The sequence below is a fragment of the Bison bison genome, unplaced genomic scaffold, assembly GCF_000754665.1.
Source record: "Bison bison bison isolate TAMUID 2011002044 unplaced genomic scaffold, Bison_UMD1.0 scf7180017864347, whole genome shotgun sequence".
In the NCBI taxonomy this organism is placed as follows: domain Eukaryota; kingdom Metazoa; phylum Chordata; class Mammalia; order Artiodactyla; family Bovidae; genus Bison; species Bison bison.
The window spans coordinates 1,476,741-1,490,514 of NW_011494919.1; the positions used below are offsets into that span (position 1 = coordinate 1,476,741).

The following is a 13,774-nucleotide window of genomic DNA, read 5'->3' on the forward strand; positions in this document are numbered from 1 at the left end:
CAAGTACTGGAGTTTCAGCTTTAGCATCATTCCTTCCAAAGAACACCCAGGGCTGATCTCTTTCAGAATGGACTGGTTGGATCTCCTTGCAGTCCAAGGGACTCTAAAGAGTCTTCTCCAACACCACAGTTCAAAAGCATCAATTCTTCGGCATCAATTCTATCAGCCTTCTTCACAGTCCAAGTCTCACATCCATACATGACCACAGGAAAAACCATACCCTTGACTAGACGGACCTTTGTTGGCAAAGTAATGTCTCTGCTATTCAATATGCTATCCAGGTTGGTCATAACTTTCCTTCCAAGGAGTAAGTGTCTTTTAATTTCATGGCTGCAGTCACCATCTATAGTGATTTTGGAGCCCAGAAAAATACAGTCTGACACTGTTTCCACTGTTTCCCCATCTATTTCCCATAAAGTGGTGGGACTGGATGCCATGATCTTCATTTTCTGAATGCTGAGCTTTAAGCCAACTTTTTCACTCTCCACTTCCACTTTCATTAAGAGGCTTTTGACTTCCTCTTCACTTTCTGCCATAAGGGTGGTGTCATCTGCATAGCTGAGGTTATTGATATTTCTCCCGGCAATCTTGATTCCAGCTTGTGCGTCTTCCAGTCCAGCGTTTCTCATGATGTACTCTGCATATAAGTTAAATAAGCAGGGTGACAATATACAGCCTTGACGAACTCCTTTTCCTATTTGGAACCAGTCTGTTGTTCCATGTCTGGTTCTAACTGTTGCTTCCTGACCTGCATACAAATTTCTCAAGAGGCAGATCAGGTGGTCTGGTATTCCCATCTCTTTCAGAATTTTCCACAGTTTATTGTGATCCACACAGTCAAAGGCTTTGGCATAGTCAATAAAGCAGAAATAGATGCTTTTCTGGAACTCTCTTGCTTTTTCTATGATCCAGCGGATATTGGCACTTTGATCTCTGGTTCCTCTGACTTTTCTAAAGCCAGCTTGAACATCAGGAAGTTCACAGTTCACATATTGCTGAAGCCTGGCTTGGAGAATTTTGAGCATTACTTTACTAGCGTGAGATGAGTGCAATTGTGCAGTAGTTTGAGCATTCTTTGGCATGACCTTTCTTTGGGATTGGAATGAAAACTGACCTTTTCTAGTCCTGTGGCCACTGCTGAGTTTTCCAAACTTGCTGGCATATTGAGTGCAGCACTTTCACAGCATCATCTTTCAGGATTTGGAATAGCTCAACTGGAATTCCATCACCTCCACTAGCTTTGTTCGTAGTGATGCTTCCTAAGGCCCACTTGACTTCACATTCCAGGATGTCTGGCTCTAGGTCAGTGATCACACCATCGTGATTATCTGGGTCATGAGGATCTTTTTTGTACAGTTCTTCTGTGTATTCTTGCCATCTCTTCTTAATATCTTCTGCTTCGGTTAGGTTCATATCATTTCTGTCCTTTATCGAGCTCATCTTTGCATGAAGTGTTTCTTTGGTATCTCTGATTTTCTTGAAGAGATCCCTAGTCTTTCCCATTCTGTTGTTTTCCTCTATTTCTTTGCATTGATCGCTGAAGAAGGCTTTCTTATCTCTTCTTGCTATTCTTTGGAACTCTGCATTCAGATGTTTATATCTTTCCTTTTCTCCTTTGCTTTTCACTTCTCTTCTTTTCACAGCTATTTGTAAGGCCTCCCCAGACAGCCATTTTGCTTTTTTGCATTTCTTTTCTATGGGAATTGTCTTGATCCTTGTCTCCTGTACAATGTCACGAACCTCATTCCATAGTTCATTAGGCACTCTATCTATCAGATCTAGGCCCTTAAATCTATTTCTCACTTCTACTGTATAATCATAAGGGATTTGATTTAGGTCATACCTGAATGATCTAGTGGTTTTCCCTTTCTTCAATTTCAGTCTGAATTTGGCAATAAGGAGTTCATGGTCTGAGCCACAGTCAGCTCCTGGTCTTGTTTTTGCTGACTGTGTAGAGCTTCTCCATCTTTGGCTGCAAAGAATATAATCAATCTGATTTTGGTGTTGACCGTCTGGTGATGTCCATGTATAGAGTCTCCTCTTGTGTTGTTGGAAGAGGGTGTTTGCTCTGACCAGTGCATTTTCTTGGCAAAACTCTATTAGCCTTTGCCCTGCTATTCCATATTCCAAGGCCAAATTTGCCTGTTACTCCAGGTGTTTCTTGCCTTCCTACTTTTGCATTCCAGTCCCCTATAATGAAAAGGACATCTTTTTTGGGTGTTAGTTCTAAAAAGGTCTTGCAGGTCTTCATAGAACTGTTCAACTTCAGCTTCTTCAATGTTATTGGTTGGTGCATAGACTTAGATTACTGTGATATTGAATTGTTTGCTTTGGAAACGAACAGAGATCATTCTGTCGTTTTTGAGATTGCATCCAAGTACTGCATTTTGGACTCTTTTGTTGACCATGATGGCCACTCCATTTCTTCTGAGGGATTCCTGCCCGTAGTAGTAGATATAATGGTCATCTGAGTTAAATTCACCCATTCCAGCTAGATAGCTAGAGGAGCTATCCCACACTGAAGGTCAGGAAGGCTGGCAGTGAGGAGATACCCCTCGTCCAAGGTAAGGAGCAATGGCTGCACTTTGCTGGAGCAGCTGTGAAGAGATACCCCACGCCCAAGGTAAGAGAAACCCATGTAAGATGGTAGGTGTTGCAAGAGGGCACCAGAGGGCAAACACACTGAAACCATACTCACAGAAAACTAGTCAATCTAATCACACTAGGACCACAGCCTTGTCTAACTCAGTGAAACTAAGCCATGCCCGTGGGGCAACCCAAGACAGGTGGGTCATGGTGGAGAGATTTGACAGAATGTGGTCCACTGGAGAAGGGAATGGCAAACCACTTCAGTATTCTTGCCTTGAGAACCCCATGAACAGTATGAAAATGAAAAATGATAGGATACTGAAAGAGAAACTCCCCAGGTCAGTAGGTGCCCAATATGCTACTGGAGATCAGTGGAGAAATAACTCCAGAAAGAATGCAGGGATGGAGCCAAAGCAGAAAGAATACCCAACTGTGGATGTGACTGGTGATAGAAGCAAGGTCCGATGCTGTAAAGAGCAATATTGCATAGGAACCTGGAATGTCAGGTCCATGAATCAAGGCAAATTGGAAGTGGTCAAACAAGAGATGGCAAGAGTGAATGTCGACATTCTAGGAATCAGCGAACTGAAATGGACTGGAATGGGTGAATTTAACTCAGATGACCATATACATATATACATTTCATATTTAGTGTGATCACCTTCCCATGATTCGATGATTGGTTTTAAAGCAAATTTCAGACATCATCTCATCTCACTCATAAATATTTCAGAGGTTATTTCAAATGAATGATTCAAGACACATATCACATATTACCCCTTTTATTAAATATTGTTCAAATCCTCTCAACCAAATGAGATTTTTCCTTATTTGAAAGTCTGTCGGATTTTTTTGTATCTCACTTATTTAACAGTATCTGTCTTGTTGGTGTTCATACTGTGAACATATTCTCTACCTGTGTTTGGAATTGAAGTCCCTGACATGGGGACAAAGTCTTCCTTACCTTTGTATCCCATTCAAAGTCAACTGCAGTATTGAAAATGGAATCTAGTTTCCTGTCTTCTACCCCTCAGTTCCAAATACATGTAAAAGGATGTCAAAATAGCACTTTTTCTGTTTCCATTTCAGCTGAGAATAAGACAATTGATGGTATTCCAAACTGAAGTGCTAGGCATAAAAAACATGGCTGAAAATTGGTTTTCAGTCTTTCACTCTGATTTTCACCTTAATTGTATTAAAGAACTGAGGTTGAAGAGACAGAAGGAGAGAACTTGTTGAAGGAACTTGTTAGACTGCTGTGTCATCCCCATATTCATTCATGCTAAGTGAGAGAGGCTGAGGGATCCTTGTAAGCTGAAGAATTAAAAGGATTAGTAGTTGGTTCATGCCTAAGAAAATGGAAGGTGGTCCATGTTTGTAGTAGAAGCTACCTACATAACAGGAGAGTAAAAAGAAGCAACTCCACTGAATACAGGCTGTACTTCCACTAAAAGTGGGAGACAGAAACACAAAGTTTCTATGGCCTTGAGTGGACCACGAGGGAGAAAAGACTCCCACCAGGAGACCTCAGCAGAAAGAAGCCAGAATTGACCATCAGATGGAGTAGACCAGGGGGTAGACCTTGTCCTGAACACACGAAAGGCCTAGAACATCAGTCTTAATACCTGCCAAGCTAGGAATCATTAAGGAGAGAGGTAAAATAATCAGCCAAAGAATATTCCTTTCTCTTACCCCTTCTCTCTCACTGCTGCCGCAGTGTCCCTCCAGCTCCAAGCTGGGGGAGTCATAAACATGAGCTGGAGGACAAGGAGAAGTCAAGATGGGCATGTGGATGTGGAGTGGTTCACCTCCATGTAGGTACCTCCAAGACTGAAGCAATATCTCAGAGGAATGGGGAGAAATGGCCACTTTAAGTGAAGCTCCAATGATCAAGTCAACCTAGAACCTTCTTTTGCTGAATTTAGACTTTCCATGGGCTGAATTTAATTACTGAATTTAGCAACTGCTTATGGAACTAATGACAATTACAAATCCTTCAGACACTGATGACCAAAAAAATTCTGAGAATTGGCTGTGATTTCATTCTAGTGACAGGGAAAAGCAGTCTTCAGAGAGGGTTTAGTGAAAGTTTCTGTTTTCACCTTTGTGTTCCAGCTCCCTAAACGTAATGATTGTGTACTTCATAGGGACAACTGACTATTAAGTCAATAAGCCAGTGAAGAAAGATTCAAAAGAAATTTCTCCATTTGAAAAATGAGACACCGTGCAATTATCGCCACCTTAATGGAGCATTTCTTAGAAAACACCAAAAAGTGCATATGACTTGAGAAGAATGGGTATTTTCCTAGGCAGAACTTGGAGCAAAGTTGACAAAATGAGCATCCTCTTGCTACCTTTTCCTATCTTATTTTCTATAGAACTAAACTGTGGAATAACTATTTCAAGCACTACCATTTAAATAAAAATCATCTGCCAAGCAAGTGTACCGTAGTAAGATGTAAGAAGATTGTACACAGTCAAGAACTCTTCACATTTTACGCTCATTTAGAACCTAATACATCAATCATACTGATTCTTTGTCCCTTGGCCCTAAACTGTGCATTCTACAATGAAAGGAATTTGACAGTCTCTTATATCTGGGCTTCCTGGGTGGCTCAGTAGGAAAAAAAAAACCTGCCTGCCAATGCAGGAGAAATAGGAGACACAGGCCTGATCCTTGGGTTAGGAAGATCCTCTGGAGAAGGAAATAGCAACCCACTTCAATATTCTTGCCTGGGAAATTCCATGGACAGAAGAGCCTGGTGGGCTACAGTCCATGGGATTGCAAAGAGTCAGACAGACTGAGCATGAACACATGCACATAAGCACTCTGTAATATATCTAAAACCACACTTTCTATTCCTGCCACAAAAGAGCAAAAATGTTTCAGTTCTTCCTATACTGAAGAAAGTAGACTCGGAATTTTGACCTTGGGTGCATCTAGACACTTTGATCCACCACTAGCCCAGGTGCCTCATCTGTGATAAATACAATCATACCTAATAAGTGTCTAAGACAGGAGCTTTCCTGAGTTCTTTAGACTGTGATTTCATTAACATGTCTATGAGTGTGCACAGAATGACACAGGCATAATACTAAGGTTAAGTTAGAAAAAAATATCAGTATCCAGAGTCAGCCATAGGTAGGAACTTTTATGATTCATTTCCTTTCTTCTCATTTCTCAGACACTCAATTTCATTTTGGAAGCGTGTATGACTCACCCAAATGTTATCACCAAGCCACACCCCCAAGTCACCAAATCTCTTCTCATATTAAAGCATTTATCAAAGATTTTTCCTCAGAGTTCTGTTAGCTTTAAAAATTATTGATGTGTTCAATGATACCAGTCTTAGCCTCTCAGATAATACAGAAGCTGTGTTATAAAATAAATTTCAGTAGATAAGAAGATATATGACATATAAATGCAAAAAAGTACTACAGGAATTATGGTGAATTTAGAGGTTACAATAAAACACAAATGAGGGGGTTCACTTCACTAGGACTCAAAAAAAAGTGGGAAATTGTTTGGAATTAGCAGATGCAATCTATTATATATAGACTGGTTAAACAACAAGGTCCTACCATATGGCAGAAGGAGCCACATTTAATATTCTGTGATTAAACTATAATGGAAAAGAAAATAAAAAGGATATATATATATATTAAAGTAAATTACTGTATAGCAGAAATTAACACAACATTGCAAATCAACTATACTTGAATAATTTTTTAAATGAGAGTTTGGCAAAACTGTATATAGAGTTGTATGGAAAAAAGTATTTAATTTAAAATTATTCCATATTAATGGAATAGTGGAACTATTAAAGTTCATGGCAGATTGTTGTGATGGAGTAGGAGTGGGGATGCCTCATAATCACTCATTTTAAGTGACCTCCAATTCCAAACCAAGTAAGATAAGCCAAAGGTATGATAACAATGATGATTATTACAAAGGTATGCTTCAATATTAACCTGATTGAATAGGTAGAAATTGCAAGGGGTAAAAAATAGAAAACAGGCTGGTGTTAAGTCATAAAGAACATATTGCCTTTGCATAAGCAACACAGGAAAAACAGCCAGTTGTTACATTAGTACAATCTTGAGACCTGAGTGGGTTTAAATGTCTGTGACATTTGGAAACTAAGCTGGGGTTTTTTAAAAAAAAGAACATATAACTGAATGTAAGAAAGTCAGGAAGAAACAGAAAATTTGAAGATGAAGTAGTTTTCCAGATAAATAATGGGTAAAAAGTTGGGGAAAGTGAGATTAAAAAAAAGTTATGGCCAGGAAAAATGTCATTTGATGGAAAGAAAACTGATAATACATAAGTATAAAATCTCAGATTTTTTCAGGTTTTATATTCTTTTCTGATTTTTTAAATTCAATTATAATATGTTGACATGGGGCACCTTAGCAGAAGAGTTCAAAAAGAAAACACTGTGTTAAGAAAATAGCATTATAGAACATTAACTACATCAAGATAGAAATCACATGGATTATTTATTTTAATAGAATACTTAACAGCTATTGGCTAGTTTAAGAGTTGCTGCGGAAGTCATAAATTCCTGGAGATCGAAGGAGAGTTACTGGATTATCTGTCTATTAATCAAAAAGGAAAAAGAAAGCCTGGAAATTAAGCAGCTGTCATCTGAACTTCAGTACTCAGAAAGACAAGTGAAAGCCTTCAAACAATCAATTTGCAACCACAGGGAACTCAGCAGAGTAGACACTGGCAGGCCTTTCAGAGAACACTTTTGTTTCATGATGAAAGGACGGGAGGAAAGAAATAGAGACTCTGTGGATTTTAGTGATACATTTTCATCGTTAATCAGGAATTGCTTGAGCTATGTACTTTGGTGTCTTGATAGTGTATATGGTATACATGCACTGTTCAAAATCATTTGAACTAAAAGAGATTGTTTCATAAATTAATATGCTACAGCTATTTGACATATTTCATATTCAACCACAAAGGAATTCCACCTCTTTTGATGAACAAAAAGGTGATTTGACCCAGTTTGTAGGCCTGTCATAATATTGAAACAAGCTGTATGGTTCTCATATTTTTTAAGGCAGGACGTCTATGCACATAAATAATGGTATCAATCATCTCCTTAAAAATGCCTCCAGGAGAAGAAATCTTGCCAAAATAATCACTTCACTCTTATAGTGAATGATAGGCTCAATCTGGGCCACAAATTTATCCTATTGATGTGTTTGGCATAATTTCTCTAGATTAAATCTGAGAGTATTACAACCCAGCATATAAAAGCAAAATAAAAATCCCTACTATCTCCAAATGTGGTATGTGCTGTGTACTCAGTCGTGTCTGATTCTTTGCGATCCCACGGACCGTAGCCCACCAGACTCCCCTGTCCATGGAATTCTCCAGGCAAGAATATTGGAGTGGGTTGTCATTTCCTTCTCCACCAAATGTGGTATACATTCACTTAATATTCATTTCTTCAAAATTTGATGGCATTATTTATTTCAGTCAACTTTGGGTCTCTAAAATGAATATTCTATTTGGGGATCTTAGTATTTTCACACTATATTTTGTTTTTCTCAAGGAAAAAGCAGCTAATAGTTCAGGATTGTAAAATTCATCAGAACTTGACTTTACATTAAGGCCATTTTATGAAAACATATCCATCAATTTTTTGAAAAACCTGTATCATAAAATTACTATAAAAGTCAAAATTGGTTAGAAACAAAATATAAAAATAGTGCTTTTATCTCAAAAAAGAATTATAAAAAGAAGAAAATAATAATGGCCCATAATTCTAACATCACTGTAACATGTTTTCATTAAATACCAATTAATAAATATAATGCAAATAAAAAATAAAGCCTCCCCAGTACTTTAAGTATATTAGCAGTTTTCACATAACTGCCCAGAAATATTCTATGTGGAACCAATATTAGTATTTTTACTTATTCAAATCTTCTGATAAAATACTTAATATCCAACTTTTAACTATCTTTATTTAATAGTTATTTGAACTTATTCTGCTTTAGCAAATATAAATATGAATCATTTTTGACTGCCACGTAATATTCAATGGTCAATATACCATGTTAACTGGATATGATGGATATTTATATTTTAGCATAGACTTTGCATTGAAAATAATGCCTGATCTACGTTTATATCAAAAACTAGCAGAGCCATGAATGAAATTACAATTTAAGGTACAGATAAGAATTTTCTCAAGATCGAGCAGAAAAGAGACACCACAAAATCAGCTTACTCTAAAGCATTAGGAAGAAAATTTGGGGGAGAATTCAGTGAGATGATTCTTATGAAACCTTAGTTGAGTGCTGGAAAACAATCAGGCTTGAAAAATGTTCATTTGGGAAGTAGCCTAGAGAGGTGGTAGGGAGCTAGTGTGTGAGGCTCATCGGCTGGCCTGGTGAGGCAAGGAGTAAGATTGGTGACCCATGAGATAGGGAAAAGAGGAAAAACATAAAGAGGAAAAACATCCTGAGGGAAGGGAAAATGTCAGATAAGGTGATGAGGTAGAAGGGCTATATGAGGGAAAATTAAGTGAAGTGAAAGGTGTTCACAGGAGAGTGGAGTCACTTAGGGCTCTTGGAAGCAACTGACAATCCGGAGGCTGGGTGGTATGGAAAAGGAAGACAGGAGGGGGAAGCAACTGAGAATAATGAGAATTGCTCACTTTCTTTACCAGAAATGTGGATGCTTCCCATGGAGAGTTCTTGCTACAGATAAGCTTTCTTTATTCATAAACCATGAATGAGGTCTTAAAACATATATCATGTAGAAGAAAATATATCTTTAAAAATTTATTTATAAGATGGTAACAATAACCCGGTGTACGAGACAGCAAAAGAGACACTGATGTATTGAACAGTCTTATGGACTCTGTGGGAAAGGGAGAGGGTGGGAAGATTTGGGAGAATGGCAATGAAACATGTAAAATATCATGTAGGAAACGAGTTGCCAGTCCAGGTTCGATGCATGACGCTGGATGCTTGGGGCTGGTGTACTGGGATGGCCCAGAGGGATGGTATGGGGAGGGAGGAGGGAGGAGGGTTCGGGATGGGGAACACATGTATACCTGTGGCGGATTCATTTTGATATTTGGCAAAACTAATACAATTATGTAAAGTTTAAAAATAAAATAAAATTAGAGAAAAAAAAATTTATTTATGTTTTTATTGAAGGATAATTGCTTTGCAGAATTTTGTTGTTTTCTGTCAAACTTCAACATGAATCAGTCATAGGTATACATATATCCCGTCCCTCCTGAACACCCCCCACAATCTCCCTCCCCATCCCACCACTCCAGGTTGACACAGAGCCCCAGTTTGAGTTTCCTGATTCATACAGCAAATTCCCATTGACTGTCTATTTTACACATGGTAATGTAAGTTTCCATGTTACTCTTTCCATGCATCTCACTCTCTCCTCCCCTCTCCCCATGTCCACCAGTCTATTCTCCATGTCTGTTTCTCCATTACTGCCCTGTAAGTAAATTTTTAAGTACCATTTTTCTAGATTCTGTATATGTGTTAGAATATGATATTTATCTTTCTCTTTCTGATTTACTTCACTCTGTATAATAGGTTCTAGGTTCACCTACCTCATTAGAACTGACTCAAAGGCATTCCTTTTTATGGCTGAGTAATTCCATTGTGTATATGTACCACCACTTTATCCATTCATTTGTCGATGGACATAGCTGCTTCCATGTTCTAGCTATTGTAAATAGTGCTGCAAAGAACAATGGGATACATGTGTTTTTTTCAATTTTGGTTTCCTCAGGGTATATGCCTAGGAGTGGGATTGCTGGGTTATATGGTGGTTTTATTCCTATTTCTTTAAGGAATCTCCATACCATCTTCCATAGTGGCTGAATCAATTTACATTCCCACCAACAGTGCAAGAGTGTTCCCTTTTTCCCACACCCTCTCCAGCATTTATTGTTTGTAGACTTTTTGACGATGGCCATTCTGACCACTGTGAGGTGATATCTCATTGTAGTTTTGATTCGCATTTCTCTAATAATGAGCAATGTTGAGCATCTTTTCATGTGTTTGTTAGCCATCTGTATGTCTTCTTTGGAGAAATGTAGGTTTATCTTTGAGTTAAAAATACTATCCCTCTGAAAACTTTTCCCAAACCATTGATTTCTCCAACAGTATTTCCTATTATACAACCCCCTGACCAAATAATTGAGAGGAATGGGACAAATTGAAACTAGGGCTCTTGCAGCTCTAGAATCAAATGTATAATATAATGTAATGTTGTATATTAAATATATGTATATTCTGAACTAAATCATTCATTAATCACCATGAAAGCTCATTAGCTCTTGTAGAAAAATTGTTAATACACAAAAATATTCAATTCTGGTTTGAACAATGGGAAAAGAGAAAGTATAAGTCAAAGTAGGATTTAATTACTAGATCTAAGTGGCAGAAATCTTATTAACATGAATACTGCAAGAACTCAAAATACTATGCATGCCATGACTATTCTCAGTAAAGGCAAGAAAGATATATTTAAGAACACATTTCAACATCCAAGGAGCATAATGAGAAAAGAACACTAGCCATGTCAGCTGAATATTTTATTTAAATTTAATTATAGTTCCTACCTTCAGTAATTATTTTCTGTGAAATCAAAGATTTCTTATGAGATATTTGAATATACACTATAAGTAATCATTCTACTATATCAGGAATGTAACTATAATGAGTATGATCACCCAGAAATAAAGTTTTTATTACATGAATTTATACTCACATTAATTATAGTATATGTTTATCATAGCAAATTGAATTTGCTAAATGACATTTTAAATGAAATCATCACTTTTGTGGTAACTAAACTACCTATCCTTATATGGAGTAGGCGTGTTTATAAATCAGAAAATTTAACACCCTATTTTTTGGCCGATTTCTCAATATAAAATACACTAAAACATTCAAATCCGAACACAGCACAGGCCTACATTCTATGATAATCACTAGCACTAGAAAATCAACTAATTTCCTGCCAATTACTTGGACCAACACTATGGTTTTAGACAGAAAATAGGACTTTCTAAAACTCAAGAAATTACTTGAGAGCACGACCAGTTATAGGAAGCGAAGGAAAATAAACTCAAAGAAATTCTAGACAGTGGAAAAAAAAAGGTAAAAAAAAATTCACTCCTGAGCTTGAGAACAATGGACAGTATATAAATAAACAATGCCTCCAACAGACGTACATAAAAGTACCAGCTCTCTCTATCGCTCTCTCTCTCTCCCCACCCCGCTTTCTCACATACACTCAAAGAGACAACTGTAGGGAGGACATGAACACTGTGCTGTGTGCTAAGTTGCTTCAGCCACGTCCGACTCTGCAACTCCATGGACTGTAGCCCACCAGGCTCCTCTGTCCATGGGGATTCTCCAGGCAAGAATATTGGAGTGGGTGGCCATGCCCTCCTCCAGGGGATCTTGCTGACCCAGAGATCAAAGCCCACATCTATCATGTGTACTGCACTGGCAGGCAGGTTCTTCACCACCAGCAGCACCTGTGAAACCCATGTTGACACTGTGGTGACATATATACAGATATCAACGAATCTTTGCCCAGGTATTCATATTTCACTAAATGTCCTCACTTTCTAAATAGTCATAAAATTAAACTAAAAAAAAAAAAAGATATTTGAGAAACAAGACAGATTGGCTAGACATTAAATAACACCTAATAGAAAAAGTGAGATTGTTCAGTAAGCCATAGACGGATACCAAAGACAAGAGACCTTTTAGAACACCACATAATGCTATCCACATTTCTACAATGTCAGAAGAATTAAATTTTTCTTGGACAAACAAAAGAGAAGGAATTAATGGATCCTCTGACCTGTGGGGCAAAGTTAAATCTGAAGTAACGCATTAAAGAACAGGGGGGAAAGAAAAAAACAAAGATGAAAGTGGCTGCTAAGTTTTCATAGATCACCACACATAAAATACCTTTTTACTATGTCTTCTCCATTCCAGCATGGTAGTCCATCAGCAGCATCTAATTCATTAGCACAAACCTGATCAGCCAGGCCCCCATAGAATGTCCTGTACAGTCGAAGGCTGTTGATAAATTCTCTGAATGGAAAAACAAAGAAAGCAGTTAAATCCCAAAGTTCATAAGAAATGCCAATATAAATGGCATAATGTTATGCATAATGTTTAGAAGGCAGCTTTTACAATTCTCTACTTATTTTTATATATTTAATACTTCTCTAACAATAGAAACAAAAAATACATCTTTTAAAAAATGTATTCAAATTTATTCTCTTAAATAAAAGTTTTCACTGGGTATGAACTTTATATAAGTATTCAGTTCAGTTCAGTCACTCAGTCGTGTCTGACTCCTTGCAACTCCATGAATCGCAGCACGCCAGGCCTCCCTGTCCATCACCAACTCCCGGAGTTCACTCAGACTCACGTCCATCGAGTCAGTGATGCCATCCAGCCATCTCATCCTCTGTCATCCCCTTCTCCTCCTGCCCCCAATCCCTCCCAGCATCAGTCTTTTCCAATGAGTCAACTCTTCGTATGAGGTGGCCAAAGTACTGGAGTTTCAGCTTTAGCATCATTCCTTCCAAAGAAATCCCAGGGCTGATCTCCTTCAGAATGGACTGGTTGGATCTTCTTGCAGTCCAAGGGACTCTCAAGAGTCTTCTCCAACACCACAGTTCAAAAGCATCAATTCTTCGGCGCTCAGCCTTCTTCACAGTCCAACTCTCACATCCATACATGACCACTGGAAAAACCATAGCCTTGACTAGACGAACTTTTGTTGGCAAAGTAATGTCTCTTTGAATATGAAAGTAATGTCTCTTTACTTTCAAAAGTAAAGCTTTTGAATATGCTATCTAGTTTGGTCATAGCTTTCCTTTCAAGGAGTAAACATCTTTTAATTTCATGGCTGCAATCACCATCTGCAGTGATTTTGGAGCCCCCAAAAATAAAGTCTGCCACTGTTTCCACTGTTTCCCCATCTATTTCCCATGAAGTGATGGGACCAGATGCCATGATCTTCGTTTTCTGAATGTTGAGCTTTAAGCCAACTTTTTCACTCTCCTCTTTCACTTTCATCAAGAGGCTTTTGAGTTCCTCTTCACTTTCTGCCATAAGGGTGGTGTCATCTGCATATCTGAGGTTACTTATA

At 38.0% G+C, this 13,774-nt stretch overlaps 1 protein-coding gene across 1 annotated transcript in view; it reads right to left on the reverse strand.

Moving 5' to 3' along the window:
• Positions 1-13,774, reverse strand: part of GPC5 (glypican 5) — a 908,679-nt gene that overhangs the window by 497,740 nt on the left and 397,165 nt on the right. The window contains 1 exon segment of the mRNA XM_010854706.1: positions 12,580-12,705. Coding sequence (XP_010853008.1) covers positions 12,580-12,705 — 126 coding nt within the window.